The sequence below is a fragment of the Pteropus alecto genome, unplaced genomic scaffold (assembly GCF_000325575.1).
Source record: "Pteropus alecto unplaced genomic scaffold, ASM32557v1 scaffold25, whole genome shotgun sequence".
Lineage (NCBI taxonomy): Eukaryota > Metazoa > Chordata > Mammalia > Chiroptera > Pteropodidae > Pteropus > Pteropus alecto.
In genome coordinates, this window is record NW_006441955.1 from 24,285,655 (window position 1) to 24,305,585 (window position 19,931).

General features: G+C 32.9%; 1 protein-coding gene and 1 pseudogene across 2 annotated transcripts in view; one reads left to right on the plus strand and one right to left on the minus strand.

Annotated features, from left to right (window-relative positions):
• The window catches only part of USP33 (ubiquitin specific peptidase 33), a 44,526-nt gene that overhangs the window by 13,361 nt on the left and 11,234 nt on the right, over positions 1-19,931 (minus strand). Inside the window, exons 2-14 of one of the 2 annotated variants that reach the window (XM_006919343.3) lie at positions 16,196-16,327; positions 15,946-15,999; positions 15,480-15,542; positions 13,917-14,069; positions 11,377-11,479; positions 10,812-10,881; positions 8,584-8,697; positions 7,024-7,102; positions 5,405-5,813; positions 3,228-3,368; positions 1,870-1,985; positions 578-750; positions 386-456 (exon numbers count right to left, since the gene is read on the minus strand). In XM_006919343.3, the coding sequence (XP_006919405.1) occupies positions 386-456; positions 578-750; positions 1,870-1,985; positions 3,228-3,368; positions 5,405-5,813; positions 7,024-7,102; positions 8,584-8,697; positions 10,812-10,881; positions 11,377-11,479; positions 13,917-14,069; positions 15,480-15,542; positions 15,946-15,999; positions 16,196-16,327 (1,678 nt within the window). Of the gene's footprint in view, positions 1-385; positions 481-577; positions 751-1,869; positions 1,986-3,227; positions 3,369-5,404; positions 5,814-7,023; positions 7,103-8,583; positions 8,698-10,811; positions 10,882-11,376; positions 11,480-13,916; positions 14,070-15,479; positions 15,543-15,945; positions 16,000-16,195; positions 16,328-19,931 lie in introns of both variants that reach the window. The other variant, XM_006919342.3, reaches the window with a different exon arrangement.
• On the plus strand, positions 14,577-14,695 carry LOC112485872 (annotated as a pseudogene).

Consider the following 19,931-nt stretch of genomic DNA (forward strand, 5'->3'; position numbering starts at 1 on the left):
AGAAATATAAAAATACTGAAGGATCTTAAATATTAGGAAAAAATTTACAGACTAGTCCAGATATTTAAGTCTTCTATATTGGTTAACTTTTCCCTTCTTTGACTCCCAGAGCAGTTTTAAGATACCTCACATATCATACCATCTTGTACTATAAGAAGTTGTATAAATTATTTCGGTATATGACTTATGGTTTTTATACCTCACATATCATACCATCTTGTACTATAAGAAGTTGTATAAATTATTTTGGTATATGACTTATGGTTTTAATACTGTGGCAATATAGTCAAGTACTATTTAAGTACATTTGATACTTAGTCCTACTAGTATTTTAGATCACTCACAACAATTTAGCCACAGACGAAAACAGTTTTATATTTCTTACCTTTCAGTTCATCTCTAGCGAAGAAGGCAGCAAGACAATCTTGCAAGGTTACTACTGGACCCCAAAACCAGCTAGGGACACATGAGACAACAAACCTGAAACATTATTGATAGAAAAAAAAGGAAGTGTTCTGCCAGTATAGCAGAAACAGCAGTTTTAACAATGAATTCATTTTAAAAAATACATACATACCTCTTCACATATTCCATGAAAAAAGCTATCCACCCTTGTGGAGCATATGCTTCGCCACATGATCCTGCTTTGACTATGGAAGTTGGATGACTCGATGAATGCAGCTTAGCAAGGTCTTCCTTGCCAGGAATTGGCAAGGACAGATCTTGAAAGGTCTCGAGGGTTACAGACACCTAAAATTATTTTGTTTTAAAAATGGGATGAAAATAATCCAGCACAAACATTTATGAGGACAGTTTTTGACTACAAAGATCAAAGCAAGTTATAATAAGCAAAAAAAGAAAAGAACGAAAAGTCAAACTGGTTTATAACAGCAGCAACAAAAACACTTGCTCTGTACCAGGTGCTGTTCTAAATTTAATCTTCATATAAACCTTATGAGATAACTTCAAACACCCTATTAGCTGAGGACCCTGTGGCATAGAGCTATACCTCACAACCAGCCACTGTAGCTTGAGATCCAAAATCTTAAACACTACTGCATTTATTTTTGGGTAAGACTCCTGTAATAATTTTTAAATATTGTTTTTTCAAAAAGCTGTAAAACCTAGCATGAAATTTTTAAATAGCTGAAAAGATTTCAGGATATCATTTAAATATCTGGTTCCAAAATAGCATACATTAAAATGACCCTATTGAAAGACTTTAGGTTTAAGATTTTAACACGTTGAAAACTTACACTTGGGTTTTTTTTGAGAGATGTCATATTCCTTAATTATATTCATTACTGCACTGAAGTAAAACCACTCTTAAGCTCAAAGAAACTCAGGGATTTAGGGATATCATTAAAGAAGTCATGATCATTTTAATGTATGCCCTTGAGAATGAATCTGACACTACTTTTATTATTTGAGTTCCAATCTTAACATGGGAATATATTTACAAGCCATACAACCAAATGTAGAAGATACATTCACACCCTAGTGTCTGTGAATAGCAAGTTTCCCAGAATACTAATTTCATCAGCCTTAGGAGAATATGTATGTTACTAATTCTTGTTGCTGAGCAACATATCACCTTTAGATTTGACCAGAGATTAAGCAATGGAGTTAATTCTGCCTGCCAATACATGCCTGTCCAATGATGGGTCAAAACTGATCCTTTAAGAAGTTGTTTGTATTACTTCCAAAAACAAATTCTACTCCTACAGTCAATTTATACTGATGTTAACACATGAAATACATGTATAATCATCCACAGAAAGGAGTTAAACTTTTCATAACATTTTGTCAGGATTTTTTTTAAAGAGCATTTGACAAATTTCCTGTGTATTATAATTCCTTCATACTCACCCTGTCACAAGTTAGACACTGCACTGAACTAATGATTGTTCCATCAAATATGTCTGAAATAACACTTCGGTATTTCTTATGCTGTTTTTTTCTCTTTGGGGATAATGAAGATTGAGCTAGAATGGAGAAACAAGTGTAGAAAATTTTTTAAAAACTCAAAGCAGTTCCTGTAGCATTTTTCTCTGGCATCTTTAGCAGTAAAATTTACTATGCCGAAGAAATCTGTCAAAATACCATTCAAGAGCACTGCTTAAAAAGAAAAAAAAAAAGAAACCAAGATGAAACAAGAGGAGTTCAATCTCCCAAACTTACTTCAATTGGAATAGTTTTGCTTTTACTTGTGTTTTTGATTCTGAAGAAGGCTATATCTGAATGATTCTAAATGTTGAGAGTTCTTTATATATTCTAGATATAAGTGCTTTTGTCAGCCATGTGATTTGCAAATATTTTCTACCCATCTTTTCATTCTCTTAATAGTGTCTTTTGCCAAGAAAATTTTAAATTATTTTCTTTTATGGATCAAGTTTTTGATGTCTTTGATGTCTTTAAGGAATTATTTGTCTAACACAAGGTCATAAAGACTTTCTCCTATGTTTTCTTCCAAGAGTTTAATAGTTTTACATTTTTTAATATTGGAACTCTCATACATAGTTGGTAGGAATGCAAAATGATACAGCCACTCTAGAAAACAATTCCATACGATATTAAACATAAAACTTACATAAAACCCAATAACCCCACTTCTGGGTGTTCACTCTAGACAAGTGAAAACTTATGTTCATAAAAAAAACACCTGTAAACAAATGTTTATAGCAGCATTATTCACAATTGCCAAAATCTGGAAACAATTCAAATATCCTTCAATGAGTGAATGAATTAACAGTAGTGTAGTCATACAATGAAACACTACTCAGTAATAAAAAGGAACTATTCAGACATTCGACAACATGACTTATCTCAAATGCATAAGTGAAGGATGCCTGTTTTAAAAGACTACATACTGTATGATTCCATTTATACGACATTCTGGAAAAGGCAAAACAATAAGAACAGCGAAAAGATCAACAGGGCTAGGGAGATAATCTGATCACAAAGTAGTATGAAGGAATTCTTTAGGATGTTGGAACTATTCTATATTCTATTTGTGGTGGTGGTGTGGTAATAAGAATCTATACATGTGTTAGAACTCTACACCGAGAGAATTCTATTGTACATAATTCAACTTGTGCCACACACAGAAAAAAATTTTAAATCGTTTGTATAAAATTATGCTGTCAATTTTCAAGGACTGAATAATATTTCATAATTAACACTTCAAATTATCAAAGCAAAGGAATCTGAGTAATTGAAACATATACCTTTTTTTTGTGTGGGTGCCAATCCCGGCCACAAATTGCCTGATTTAGGAGGGCTTGCTGATAAACGTGGATTAACACCTTCATTTGATGGAAGGATCTGTGGCGTAGTTAGATCATTCAAATGGACATCAGTAATATATTCTGTAATATTTAAAATTTGTATTATTACCATAAATAGTAAAATTATTCCACCTGTCAAATAATGCTAATTATTCTAAAGGATTCTTCACTTGAGATTTTGAACACAATTCACATTAATAAATGTCTGGTGAAATACTTGATAGCCAAAGTGCTTTCTAAGTGAAATAACTGATTTTCCCCCAGGAATCCAATTAATGTTTATAACACATTACTGCTGCAGACAATTAAGGAAGAAATGGATATATAAAACCAAAGAAGACTGTATTTGTCCTAAGTATTTTAAAAAGATAGTTTTTAAAAGCTTTTAAAATAATGTGGGAGAAAATGAGATTATCTTCCCAAACTAACATAGTAATCAAAATCTAAGAAATTTAGGTATAAAATAATCATGTTATCTTATTCTTACTATAATAAAACAGACCTCTTTGTCAGGAAATTAATTTAATTTTAGAATTAAATTAGGAATCGAGAAAATATAACTTGTGTGAGTACTATCTTGATTGTTTGCTGTTGGATTCCCAGTACAAAAAATGCATGCCAGGGATTGTGCTCAATAAGTTTCTGATTAAAGAAAAGAGAATTATTCATAACAGACCCTGAAACAGAATGACTTCAGGGATTTTCCCAAATAATGAAAATAAGTGACATTACTTTCACATGGGCATTTCTCATTATCTCCGCCATAACTGGAAAGCAGACTGTATAATATTAGGGGGAGAGAAGGGAGGAGACTTACTCTAGGCCTTTCTGAAGGGAATAATGTTAATATGATCTAGGTCAGGGATTGGCAAATGTTTCCTGTAAATGATCAGAGAGTAAATATTTTAGGTTTGTGTACTGTATATGGTCTTTGTCACATATTTTATCAGGTCTTTAAAAAACTGTAGCTCACATCCCTGATCTAGATCACTGATTAGTTACTATGTGTAAGAATAAGCGGGCTATGGAGCAATAAAGAACAAGAACAACAAAGAACAATGAATCTCAAATGTTCCTTAACCAGGCTTTCGACAAGGAAGGACTGGATAGCAGTCTAAGCTAAGTCTTTCACTGACATTTCATATATTTATTGACTAAACAACTTCTAAACACATCTAAACTTCTAAACATAAGGGCAGTATAATTAAGAAACCTAATGAATTTTCCTGACTTAAGACATTTATGCACTATAGACAGGTGAACCACAAGTATTTCTCTGGTTAAGAAAACATCCTTTTCCTCAAGAATGGATTTTAAGTTCATTCAAATATCTAAATAAATAGTTTAATAATTCTCACTCTTCAACAATTTAAGAGAATTATCTTTTTAACAGAAGATAATTAACTTTTCATATTACTTATCTGCCACTTATTTTAAGATCAGAAAATCTGAACCTCTGATGGTTTAATTTTATGTGCTTTGGAGAACTAAATATCACATTAAGCCAAGATAAGTTAACTCTTGAAGAAATAAATGTAAAATGCAAAGCAATCCAGTTCAACATCTTTTATTCGGCCACTTGCTCTTTTTTAAAGTAACACTAACTAGTATCTGAATATATCATAGCATGGTTCGCTTAATTAAACTGCTCTGACAAAACACATACCAAATATTTTGTAGCTGATGTGACTCCAATGACAGCAATCTAAATCTAACAGTGTATAAGGTTATAAACTGCAACTGATTATTTTGCTTTTGCCCAGGATCTCAACAGAATCTGCTTAAAATGACATTAACATTCACATGCAAATATTGCTAAATTATACTAGTTAGAAAGCCCAGGCAAAACTATTTAATACCTCCTTTCTTCAAATTAGTATGGCTGAACTATGTCAGATACTTCTCATGAAATATTAAGCTAAAGCCATCAATCTATTTCATTTTTATTATGCTATATATAAACTGTGAACATTAATATGTAAATTAAAAATGTTTTTAGTCATATGCCATGCTCATTTTCTCTCAAAAAATCTAAAATTGGTAAAATTACAAATTATGTCTTATACCCACTGTCTACCAATGAAACACTATCATTTTCAAATTATTAAAACTGTCACCTGAAGCTCTGCTGTGTATTTGCACTTTGACAGTTTCCTGATTGTTTAAGTCAACTGTTTCAGACACGGAGTCTCTATCTAATTCTCCTTCAGAATTTACTTTATTAATCTTATTGCAGATCTTCTCTTTTTGCCAATCTTTTGACATTTCTGAATTGTTCTCATCATCCTGAATTAACATTGTTGTTTCATTATTATCTTCAGAAAAGCCTCTAGAGCTATTGTCATTTTCAGCTTTATCACTGCTGCTACAAGATTCACAGGACTGAAAATCTACATCTGACTGGCTCTTGTCTTCTTCCATGGTCTCCTCAGTCATTATGGTTTGAGGATCTTCTATTTCCATGACCTGCTCTTTCAGTTCTTCATGAAGCAGATCCATTAAACATCGAAGGAATTCTTGAGCATCCTAATATATAAGCAACACAGATATTAACACTTCATTAAAAATATGTGTATATGTAGAAACTAAAGGAAAAATATACAAAATGTTGTTATCAAGTGATTTCTAAATGTGCAGCATCATACTAAGGAAATACATCTTTGTAGAACATAGGCACTGGAGCAATGGGAAGCACTAAGTTCTAAGGAGTTATGTAAATAAAACAGAAGTAAAAATCTAAAAATGAATTTGAGGTCAGCTTTTTGTTGTGCTGCTCTTTTTAAAAAGTGGAGGAGTGAGATATAAAGAAAACATGGATTTATCTCATGTGACAATTAGGATTCTGAGAGATATCCTAAATTCAAATATATTTTTTTAAGTTGGGCTTAAAATTAAAGCTTTATCCAATCTTGTACTATATCTCAAAGAGGACTTTTTGATCAACCAGAAATGCTTATTGAAAATACAAATTTGTAGGCCCCAACTCACATCTACTAAATCAGTTTCTGGTGGTCCAGAATTTGTACCAAAAAAACATTAACAGAAAATAGGTATTGTTTTGAAAAAGAAAAATATGTGAGGGCCAGGTATTAATATTAAAAGATATTATTTAAAGATACAATAATTGAAAACTGCCATGGGTACTAATACAAAAAAATACAGGTCAATGAAATGGATTAGAAAGGTCAGAAACAGATCCTATTTTATACTATATTAATTTAATGTAAGCACAAAATTTAATAAGAAAGTTTTTTTAATCAGATAAGAAAAGTCTTAAATTTGTAATTTGGTACAATTTGTTAGCTGTTTGTGAATAAAAGAATTAGGATTATACTGTAATATGAAATAAATAACATGTATTGAACTATTAAATTTTTTAAAAATGAAAGCATAAAATATAGAAAATACAAGTGAAAATTTATCTCTGGAAGAGGAACTTTTCTAAGCTAAAAGCACTAGGAGAAATATATTGACATATTTACTCACCCCCAAATAAAAAATTTCTAGAAAAATATAAATTTAAGATAAAGGTGGAAAAAAGTAAGCAAAAGATAAGATAAATGGTTATTATTCTTGGTAAATAAAGACACGAGGAGTGAGAAATAATAAAATAAATTGACAAATAAAACAAATTATAATGGAACAAATACGAATGACTCCATAATAACAATGCATAATGGCATTTTGCAAATTTATTAAAGATTAATATTACGTATAAAAAGCAATGCAGACTTACCTGCTGAGAATAGCCCCGAAATGTTGGATTGACAGTTTTAATTCCTTGAAACAGACTAGTAGGCACAACAGACCCTGGCCTGAGGAACAAAATATTTTTAATGAGAAATTTGTGATTTTTAGTTTTTGTTTTAGAAATTAGCAATTAAGAATTCAAGGTGTTAAACTGAAAAGTGTTTGTGTTTCAAAAACTCATTCAAAACAGCCCAGTATTACGTTTTGCAGGCTTGTCAGAAAAGTTTATTACTAATATTTAAGCTATATATTATTGCTCTCATCCCTAATGAAATGAATCATGCTCTACTATGATTTTTCAAAAATACTTCTAATTATGTAAAATAAAATTTTAATTACTTAAAATTCCTTGGATAAGTGTACCTAGTACACTATCTAAATAAAATTTTAAAAACAGCCATCAAATACCCATGAAAACAACAATGAAAAGTAAACCAAATGTATGAGATTTAACTACTTAAAATTCTGTACTATAACACTTCTGAAGTTTGGTAAACTTCCAGGAATGTTAAGTTTAAAGTCTAGTCTCAGGACAAAGAAGCTTAAATATAGCAATTAAAGGCTAGTTCCAGCTGTGAAGAAACTTAAGAGCCTGTGGCACACTGGATACTGCCCAATAGAGATGTGAAAATGGCCGATTTGGGCTCTTTAATTTTAGAGATGTAAAAGACGTTTACTTTCACATCCCAAAAAAACTGATTAAAACTATCCTTTTTTCCTAGCATACTGATAGTAGCAATAAATTTTTGTTTAATTCTGGAAATACTTGGGGCAGGGGAAGTAGATAGAGGTAAAGGAGGTCAAATATTTCGTGACAGAGGAAACTGAACTTTGGATGGTAAACACAATGCAATATACATATTATATATTACTGAATTATACACTTGAAATCTATTTGTTTTGTTAACCAATGTCACCCCAAAAATTTTAATTAAAAAAAAATATCCTTAGTAGGGAGTCAAATATCGCAAAGAAAACTGAGGTACTTAGGAATATAAGAATGTTAAAACTTGAAAAACCATTGAAATTTTTACATTAGAAATCAAGATCTCAAAGCCTTACATGAAAGCAAAGTTTAAAAAAAATTAAATAAAGATAGCTTTGGTGATTGTTTTTTTACGGGCAAAGGTGGGCAGTTCTTAGGAATCATTAAAAAGGACTAATGGTAAAAACAATTTTCTGAATCGTTGTAAAACAAAATTAGTAAATTATAGCAAACAATTATACTCTTCACTTTAGAGCACATAAGCAGAAAAAAAGAAATTCATAACAGGTATCTATAGTCTGATTTTAGCACTATGAGAATGCCTGCTCTTGCATTAAAATTCAAAAGTTTCACAAACAGGAGCTTCGGCAGTTCAACATTCTATCTCCAGTCTAGATGCTTCATTTGGATGTTCAGTTTCAAGCATAACATGCCCAAAAGTGAACCTGTAACAAATCTGTTTCTACTTTTGTCAGCTCTATAAATGCACCTGCATCCTTTTAATATTTATGATATTCATTTAAAAACATAATAATGAAAACAAATATATTAAGTACATACCTGCTTTTATGCCACAGTTCTGTCATCAGTTTGAGATAACTTTTACAAATAGCTGGTTTCTTATCTGTTCGAACTAGTCCTCCACAATCAAGAAAAAACTGTGTCAAAGGTGGGCTAATCGAAAAAGAAAGAAAAATGTTAGAGCAGAATCAGGCTTAATATTAATTGCCTTCTAGTCATTCCATGAATTGACAGTACATAGAGTCCTGTATCTATTATCTCTTTGCTCTTTTATAGTTTCACATTCATTTCTTCACATTCTTGCTCAACCCATTCATACCAGAAATGACTCTGCCAAATTATCCTCAGTGATACCAGATTCAGTTAATACCTTTTACTTCTCTCTTAATACATTTGTCACAGTTGACTTATCCCCTCATTCTTTTTTTTTTTTGGAACCCCCCCTCATTCTTGAACAACCCTGCTTCTTTTCTACTTTAACTCTGACAACTTTTTCCCTCCTTATTGTTCTTTCTACTCTTAACAAATACCTAAATATTAGAGTTCCTCAGGACTTGATCTTATGACTTTTCCTCTTCCCTACTTACTCTTCTCCCTGGGTGATCTTAAATTTTCACAAATATGTCAATGATAGTCAAACATCTCATCTAAACCACAGATTTATATCAAATGCCCAAACTGATGGCTGTCTTGGGCATCTCAAATTTAACATGTTCAAAATTTAAATTCAAGTGAATCTGATCTTCCTCCAAGCTTTTACATCCCAGTAAGTGGTACTGCTATCTATCCAGTGGCTTGAGTTAGCAACTTATAAAGCAACATAATCTTTTATGAGCTTGATTAACTTCAGTGAACCTTCATGAATCTATTCTCTTATAGGAAATTGACTGGGCAAAGGACCAAATCCTGGCCTGAAATAAACTGACTACCCTAAAAAGATATTTCACGCAAGTATAAACCAAAAGAGAACATAGGTAGCTATACTTATATTAACAAAAGAGACTTTAACTCAAAAGCCATAATGAAGGGTGGCTCTGTAGTGTAGTGATAAGCACGTCTGCTTTACACACAGAAGGTCCTGGGTTCGTGCCCCAGGTGAAGCCATGGACCATACCCCAGGTGCGCCAAAGCCCCTGAGTGCACCAGGGATGCCAGGCCACGGTGGGGGGGCGGGGGGGGGGGACGCCAGGATCTGAGTGCACAAGGTCTCCCAGGTGCACGGGGTGAGTGAGCGTGTGGGAGGAAGACACCCTGCCTTCAGAGATCCAATTCTTAAGGGGAAATGGCAACATCCATAGGTCAGGGGTGGAAGGGGACAAGGAATTAAAGAAGGGGGGAAAAAAGCCATAATGAGATAAAGAAGGTCACTATATAATGATAAAGGGGTCAATTCATCAAGAGGATTCCATTTGTAAGTATTTATGTACCCTACATAGGAACACCTAAATATGTACAGCAAATATTGACATCTGAAAAGAAAAATAGATACTAATACAGTAACAGTAGAGGACTTCAATATCCTATTTTCAATAATGGATAGATTATCCAGACAGAAAAATCTATAAGGAAATATTTGACTTAAACTACACATTAGACCAGATGGCCCTAGGAGACATACACAGACTATTCCACCCTGCTCCTATCTACATTATAGAAGTAAGATTAAGAAAAAAAGGAAATCTGAATGCTTTATTAAAGACTTTCCACCTACAGAAAAATATAAAATATTTTCATAGGATCTGTGAACTAAAAGTGATTTGAGGAATGAACTCAAGCTCATTTTCTAGATGTATGTCAAGCTCAAAGACATATAAGTACCTAGAGTCTAAGCCAGGACCAGCAGTCTTAGGAAACAACTGGCATTAAACAGAGTAACCCTACTGAGACAACAATGGATTAGGTCCCAACCCAGATTCTTGCCTATGCTACCTTTAAAGTTACGCAACAGGAAAGAGGAAATAACTTTTTCAGGAATATTTACATATTTAGTTTTAGTTAATCCACATATTTTCTAAATGGGAGCACTTCAGAAAGGCAGGTGACTATCCACTGAGGGGAGCGAGGGAGGAAGTGCAGCCAGGGATCTATGGAATCATGTTGACTAGGTGAACTTTACATAATTGTTATCTCTTTTCGATATTATTATTAATATGTATTTCTTTTCTCCTCTCACTGCTTTTTTTTGAGACTATAGCAGCATGGTTTTCTGCTCAAAGAGTAACTTTAAAAAGCTATACAAACAGAACAAAATTAATTTATCTACTTACCAATTAGAAAGAGCCTGCAAAGCTGCATTCATATAACAAGTATTCCCAATATTTTTCAAACCTGTAAGACCTATTAAGACAAAGTATAAGTTATGTCATCATTCGATAATGCAATTTTATAAGTGTTTACTGAATATATAACTATGTATGATAGTTATTATGGATCCCAAACTATGTTAGAAAACACAAAATACATTATAGAAATATAAAAAATAACTTGAACATCTCGGTGAAATCAGCCTTATACCAAAATGTTAATTTTCCGATACTTATTTAAATATACACTTAGATAATTAAAATTCCGACTTTATACAGATAATTATACTAAAAACTGTGGTCTTTGATAAGGTAATACCAGAGACACCAAGCATCAAAGCTGTCAGTTTCCTCTTTTTGCAAATACAACTTCACTAGGCCAAATTTCAGAATTCTTTTTTTCTTCTTTTTTTTTTTTTGGTAATTACCATGAGTCGAATTCTTTTGCCTCTAGAATTTTCACATTACAATTTACTAAAGAAATGGGCAGTACCATATAAAGGAGGGTTATACAGGAGAATTATTTTACCTCTTGCCTTAAGTTCATCTTCTTCTTCTACTTCTATGTCCAGGTCATCAAATACAGCAACCAGAGGGGTTTTTAATGTTGTGTTACTGGGTATTTTAAAATCCTTGATAACAGAAAAGACAGCAGACTTGAGCAAAGGCTTGGTTAAAAAATTTTTTTTTAATTTTATCTCATATACATTTATATTCTCAAAATTAAGAGATTTTACTAGAACTCTAAGTAAGAATTCAAGGTATTATCAATTAGAATAAATTTATATTTATATTTTTAAAGTAATAAGGACTAGCACTAGGTAACAGCATGTCATTCTACCTCTATTAACATATGTACTTGAATAACAAAGCCACTTGTGACTATTGGAATTTAAAGACAATTAACTCCAATTCAGTAAGACCACATTACAGCTAAAAAGACCTAAATGCACATGTCCTAAATTGTCTTTCCAGATCTTTTTATGAGAAAAAAATACTAAAGCTTTTCCATCATAACATACCAACTTATCTGTAGACCTCTACAATCTCTCCTGATGCTTGCTACTATACTTATTTCACATCCCTTTATGTATATGAAATAGCTCATTTGTTTTAAATAGTAATAAAATATTCCAATATTAATTCCCAAGAATTGACTTAATTCAGAGGTTGCTACTGATTACCTGTTGGTCAAATGCTAGCCCACACTGTTAAAAAAAACAAAACAAAACAAAACAAAAAAAACACACACAAAAGCAAAACCGAGTTAATATTTTAAAATTTGTGAGAGCTCACATAAAAATCAGATTTCGCAAGTTCTATTATAACAGTAGATCAAAGTTATGGAACCCATTTAGTTGGAGGAGGAAACTGAAGAGCAACATGAAACTAGCATGTGCTTGTGGTTCTCTAACTTACAGCCTTAAGCCACCTCTATAATGCTGCATATGCCTTTACAGACCTGCTTTATGCATTTACTTTACCTTCCTGTACACACTGAACATTCAAGTAGTCCCCATATTCTCACTTTGTTTTATTTAAATACAGAGAAGTGCAAGGGCTTTTTAAAAAACCATTCGACATCTTACCTTCTAGAAAAAATTTCTATTTGAAAAGACTTTAAAAAGAAAAGACTTAATGATATCTAAATGGTTTCCAATATTGTTATTTTATAATTAATGCTCTGATGAAGTTAGGTTCAAACAGCCTATAAATTTTATGCCTCTATAAAACTCTGTACAAATAACTTTTTTTCTTCTAGTAATTTCTTCAACAATGGATCATCAGAAAGTTATATGAAATTAAATTCATGTTTTTTATGTATTATAATTCACCAGAGAATTATTTACAAACCTTCAGAAAAGTCTCAGTATATTTATTCAACAATATTCAACATTCACTAAGAGTCTGTAATCTGTTCTGGCAGAAATAGGAATACATAGCTATCTTAACTTAATTTTCTTTCGTCGGTGATGATTATTTTTGCAATGCATTTTTATCTGTACTTCTTTATGAATTATCTACATTTATTCTTTCAACTACCTTTTGAGTATTGCCCTTATAAACTGTTATTAATTCATTGTGTGAGTAAACTTTTAGTTATCACATTTTTGTTAATGACGTAAGAGTGTTCAAAAAACTTATTTTCAAACTACCGGGGCACTCAAAAAAGACAAACATTTCTGAATAATAAACAGGTATCAATGAGAGAAATTGTAATGGTGGTGATTTATTGACTAGAACCATTCAACTGTGAAACCAGAAATGCAACCAGCACCTTGTCTAAAACCTAGTCACCTCAAGTTATATAATGTGTGAGGCAAATAAATTTATTAGCACAAATGTCTACTATCAGGATGTAACACAGAGGTACAACAGAAAAATTCAAGAGAGTTGGTGTCAAGGCAGTAAGTACAGAAACACAATGTGATTTCTATAACACATGAGGGAAAAACTGTGCTAATTAAATCATGTGATTAGAGTAAGTTAGAAGCCAACTATTCTAATGTTTTCATTTCCCCTTTCCTATTTTTTTTTTTGACCAGAAAATTCTCAACATTAAGGGATTGATCTTTGCAAGCCTAAACATATTTTATAACCAAAGACTGATGTTAAGCTTTCATATATACTATCTAGTTTTCAATAAATTATAAATGTGTACAGTAATACATATGGGGTGGAGAGGAGAGGGAAATAAAGAAAAGGGAGCTGAATTAGTATTTGTTATTCCCTATCAAAGAAAGCCTACCACCTCTCTTAGAATCAGATTTGCTAGAAAAAGATACACTATTAAAATCAGGTTTTTTTAAGTTTTTAAAACACATCAGGTGCCTTCTCATCTTCAGAGAGGTGGGCTTCAATCTTCATTCTATCTAATCTATCATTCTACAAAAGAACAAAGGCCAGCCTCAGGTTTGAACTGAGAAAAAGAGGCACATTTTTTAAAGTACAAATATATTTTTAAGTACAAGTTTGGGAAGATTCTTTTAAATTTAAACTATGTGACAAATTCTGAAATTATTATCTGAAAATATTTTATATTTTAATTAAATGGATTTAGATTATTACCTGGACACTGTTTTCTGGTGTTTGGTGAAGCGGTCTTACATGAGGCAATGAAGGCTGAGTTCCTAATTTCCTATCCAAAAAAACTTCTTTGCTGCATGCATAACACCACACTCGAAGAGTAGTAAGGTTCACAGTTAGGTAATGCTTTGTCTCCTGTATAATTTCACGGGGAACAGAGAAGAGGAACCAAAATTAGGTACAGTTGAAAATATTTCAAAAGGTCATAGAAGGAAAACTATTGGCCCTTTGATAAATAACAATATACTCAGAAGAGAAGCATTAAGTTAAACTGAAACACCAAAAAACATTCTTTTGATAAACTGCTAAAGTATAGTGAATAGCAACAATATCTAAGCCTACTCTAGAGTTATTCTATTGTCATTTTCACTACTATTCATTATAAAAATAAAACACAAGAGTGTAAGACTGCTTTGCAGTCAGCAAATAAGCACAATACAAGAAAATAATTGACAAGTAACACAGTAACCATTCTAGGAGATCAAAATGGCAAAAGAAGACAAATGACATGAGTCAAAGCACAAAAAGCTCAAGCAATAGTGAATATATGATCTTAGCTAAATAAAACTAGACTTTCTCAACTGGATTTCTTCTGCAAAAGAATTATGCCCTATGGAAAATGATTTGAATAACTATTTTCTCATCTATGGCCATGCTACCCTGAACAAGCCCAATCCCATCTGCTCTTGGAAGCTTAGCAGGGTCAGGCCTGGTTAGTACTTGGATGGGAGACCACCTAGGAAGACCAAGTGCTATAGGCGTAAAAATTTTTAAAAAATAAAATAAAAGGATTGTAAGCTGACAAGGTCCTTGCAATCTGTGAGGTCAACCAAGGGTTGTCTCGCCTAATAAAAATAAAATAAAATAAAATAAAATAAAATGAGTAACTATTTCTCGTGTCTCCAAAGAATGGTATATAGCACTAACATTACAGATGCATGGAAGAGAAGTAAATTAATTATGTACAATGATGCCTGAAGGTTTTGGAGTATTCAGGTTTAACTAAGTAACCTAAGGAACCCTAGTTAACAACAATTGATGCTAGAGATATCAATGTGAAAAAAAAAAGATGGTGCATTCTCAAGAAACAGTTTAGAATGGGAACTCTACCTAACATTAAAAGAGACAAGGCAGAATTTCACACAAGCACCAAACAACTAGAGTAAAGTAGAAAAGGAACTCCAATTATGAGGATGTATAAGAAAAGGTAATGTAAGTTAAAACTTGAAGTTAGCCAAGCAAGTTAGCCAGGCTAAGGCATCCACTCTTGACTTCCAGCCCCATATTCTAATATTCCAGCCATCAGTTCCATACATCAGAAAGTATACTTAAAACATTACTCTTAATTATACCTCATTCTAATATTGATCTTCTTAGCAATACCCCTCACTACCTTTTAGAGAGTATAAGCTAAGGTTTAATTCATCGTATATAAAAAAAGAGCAAAATTTCAAATTACAACTTTAATTAATAATATTGCATTTGCTTTCCCTTTCCTTCAGGCTATCTTTAAAAATGTCTTGTGAGAATTTTCTATATACATACCTGAGAATGTATGGTGCTGTGATCTACTTGAGATTCACCACAGCCAACATATGAACATCTATTCTATAAATAATTATACAAAAAGGAAAATAAGGTATTTTATAATGTGTCAATTTACAATACCAGCAATTACATTTGCAATTAAGTTTTGATCACATTTTTAACTTAATGATTAAATGACTTTCCATAGTTATCTTAACTTAAAGGTACCAGGCACAAAAGAATAAAACCAATATATTTCTAAGCTAAAAATTATGTCATCTCTAATAAAAGGCAAATGTAAAATATTTCAGTGATTTACTCTGCAAAAGCACTGTTAAGTCAAAACTCAAAGTCTGAAGTTTAATTTTTGTCATCAAGGATGTTCATTTATGAAATCTTTTAAGTGTCAAAATATCTTCTTGTTATCCTTTTCCATATATAAGTTTTTATAATATCAAACATCTGAGAAGAAACAAATACATACCTCCAAGCATGCCCAAAGATTTGGTCCTCTGACTTTACAATCCTGACAAGTACCCTATGAAACAAGAATCACATAGACAACATTATCATTATACTGACACGGCCAAATATATACAATTCACAAATGATATAACATATATAAAAAACTGAAACTCATGAACACAGAGTATTGTAGTAATTAATAAAAAAAAAATATATTTGGGAAAAAATGAATATGATTTTTTAAAGAAGGAACAAACTTATTATCTTACATGAGATTTTTCTATTAAATCTTCTTTCGTTATTTCACCAACTGAATCCAAATGTGAACAATGACTTCGAAAAGCTGACATTTTGTTAGAAATTTTTTCCTGTTTCCCAAGGCTTTCCAAATGAGGTAATACCTATAGAAAAAAAATGACCAAAAAGTTAATTTTAAAATTCTATTAAAAGATAAAAAAGAAGCATATGTGTTTACAAGTTGCCCTAAAAAAGAGTACATTTTCAAATATACTTAGGTTACTTTCATAATTGAAGTTTACTTGAACATTTAAAATTTCTCTACGAAATAGGTATTTTATTAAATATAACACCTATAAATCAATGTAAGTTTGTTTCTCCATTACTTATACTGCTTTTTACTCTTTCTCATTTTACTTTTTAGAGATAAATAAAAGAGAAAAAATTCGAGTTATTCAATTTCAGTATATTTATGCCTAAAAAAAAAAAAAAAAAGATTAACCCTCAGGCTAGAATAGAAATTGAAGAAGAAAATTCAAATGGAAACCTCCACTTTCACACTAGCAGCAGTCCTTACTGATGATATAAATGAAACTGATATCCTACCAAGGTAGTCACTTTATATCAGAATTTATCAGCTTTAGCACCACTGACACTTCAGGCCAGATAATTCTTTGTTGTGGGGGACTAGCCCATTCATTTTAAGATGTTTAGCAACAATCTTGCTTTTACCCACTAGATGTCAGAACACCCTCACCACCACTCTGAGCTTTGAAACCAATATCACTACGGAGTGTAAAATTATGTCCTATAGGAGGCAAAATCACTCAGGTTGAGAACAGCACTATCATAGGTTCCTTTCAATAACTCTGAGGAAGGTACTGTTATTATCTTCATTTGCACCTAAGGCTAAAGAAGCAAACTTGACTGAGTTCACATTAACATTTGGCAAAACTAGAAATTGAACCCACCTATGTCTTATGGGTAAGAGCAAGGACTCTGAAGTCAAATAAACCTGAGGATACCAGTAAGAACAGAATGGTATATCTAACTTATGGGGTTTTACAAGGATTAAATGAGTTAATACGTGTATGTGCACATGTGCGTGTATATATACCCACTGTACTACATATACATACACACGAAATTTTATTAGGCACTCTGCATCATTCCTTTATACAGTTTTTTTATATGACCAATAAGGTCTGATATCTCCCCTCCTCCATGAGAGCATCAGTTTAAGACTGAGGTAGTTTCTCAAATCAATTATAATTTCCTCAATATTCTTTAGAAGTTTCCTCAATTCCATTAAAAAACAGAAGACAAAGTGTTTTGCAATACAAATAAACTCAATTTCCTCCAAGACATCACAATGTTATAAATGTAACTTATAAGAAAAAAGACTAGAAATACTATAATGTCACTAACTTTTATCTATCTCCACTGCAAATATTATGAATTATAGAGCTAACCGATATACAGAATAATTTCCAAGTAAAAGTCTCAAGTCTAATTCAGTCTTCTTTGGGCTGTACCTGCTTAATAAGAGAGCTTTTCGTGCCCTTAGTTCATCTTTGGGGTTTCAGAAGACTTGGAAAAAATTAAGAAACTTACTAGGAAAGAATAAACAATTGTAAATGTGCTGAAATATTAACGCATTAGTAAAAACATTAAATGGAAAGGTTTAATTAAATCGAATCAAATAATGAGTACAGTATTATACTGCTACCTACAAAATACAACAGGAATCACTCTGGGGTTAACAGTATATAATCATCATTTCTAAACATTACATTATTTCTTAATATTAAATAAGCCATGCTCCAAAACTTTCAGAACATTGAGTTAAACTTAAAATAACTTAATATTTTCCATTTCTTATGTTTAGGGGAGGTTTTGGCAATCTTTCCAAGCCACTTCTCAATTCCTTTTGTGATTAGGTATCTCTTCCCTTATCCAATTACTTCCACTGCCAGCCATGATGGAGTAACAGGGACCATATTTACCCTATCATCTTGATAAATAAAAAGCCAGAAAAGATATATAAAACAATGGTTTTCAAAGAATTGGACAATAGGCAGTGCAGGACACAGATCTCCAAGAAGATGAAAACAAGATGACTGCCCCAGCTTACAGCCTGGAGAGAATTCATAGGCTACAGTACAGGCAGAGACAGTTGAAAATTCAGGGAGATCAAGGGCTAGAAATCATAAAGCAAAGTAACAGAGAGGAAAGAATTGAATAGAGAGCAAGTGAATTCACAAGATGTTGTACAGGGCTACCATCAAATCTTTAGCTGAGTACTGATGAGCACATGCAAGTGATTAAACTACTCTAAGTGGCAGAAAGAATTACTGGAAAGGAGTAGGTAGAACAATTTCCAAAGCCAACACAGGTTTGTTTGTGTTCCCACCAGCCAGAGTTTTAAGATTTCATAATATAAAAGGAATAAAACAGAGTACTCAGAAAGGTCTACCTTTAAAAAAAAAAAAAAAAAAAAAAACCTCAAGACATACAAAAAAGGAACTATCTAACTCACAGTGAAGAGGGAAAAAAAGAGACCCAGAAATAACACAGATGACAGAATAAAGTATATACATGCTAAGGAGAGTGAAAAAAAGACCTAAATCAAGTTTCTAGATGTTCAAAAAAACAGTGTCTGAGGTGAAAAATACAGTGGATGAAGTTAACATCAGATTAGACAATGCAAAAAAAATAATGAATTTGAAAACACAGCAAAAGAAACTATTCAAATTGAAACACAAAGACAGAGAAAATTAAACAAGAGGATTACTCAGCAGAGTGGAAAAGTCCAAATTTCGTGAAAACTAAAAACCTACAAATTGATGCAATACAACAAACCTGAAGCGCAATCTATATAAACAAACTATACCATGGCATATCAAAAACAAGCTGCTTAAGACGGGCAACCAAAATGGCGTAGATGAGAAAGGCTATGTTCATCTCTCTGGTGACCAAATCAAAGTTGTGACAGAAACAAGGAACAGCAGCAAGGAAATACTGCCTGGGATCTTGATGAACAAGCCATACAAATAGGGAGAAACCCAAGAAAACACCCGGCAACGACAGAAGGTAGGATGAGCAAAGGACGCAGGGCGACCCGGTCTCCAGTGGCTGAGTGAGACAGGGGCTGCAGAAGCGACAGAGGCCTCTTAAATGGGCCATGTCCACAAGCGAATTTTCACGGTGACAGACCTGTTCACTCTGAGCACCAGTGCCAATTAGGCTGCGCACAGGGGGCACCAGGGACTTACAGGGAGACATTGTTGGAGTGAGGGCCAAGGGAAGACTCCCTCTAGACAGAAGTGCCGGGGGTATCCATTATTCTCTGTTGAGCCCTCACCCCCGCCAGGGCACGGACACAGCACCGGCATTGCCGTGAGGTCATCGGACTGGATAACAGAGGTTGCTCCGCCCAGAGGATTCCCTGAAACCCCACCTCTCCCAATTCGCAGACCCACCCAAGCCACATCCAGGTTTATCCTCAGTGAGTAGCCTCAGTAGGTGCTCCTTGCTGAGCAGCGCCTCAACTCACACTGGAGGCAACTGGCCTCAGTTCCTGGCGTGGCCTTTTGAGGCAACTATAAGCACAGCATCAGCAGGATTGCTTGCTGAATCTTAACAAATCCTACTCCAGGAGACTTAGGAGCTTTGCTTAGTACATAGAAACAGACACAGAAAGACAGCCAAAATGGGAAGACAAAGAAGCAGAAAACGTATGACAGAACAGAACAGAGATCCGATCCA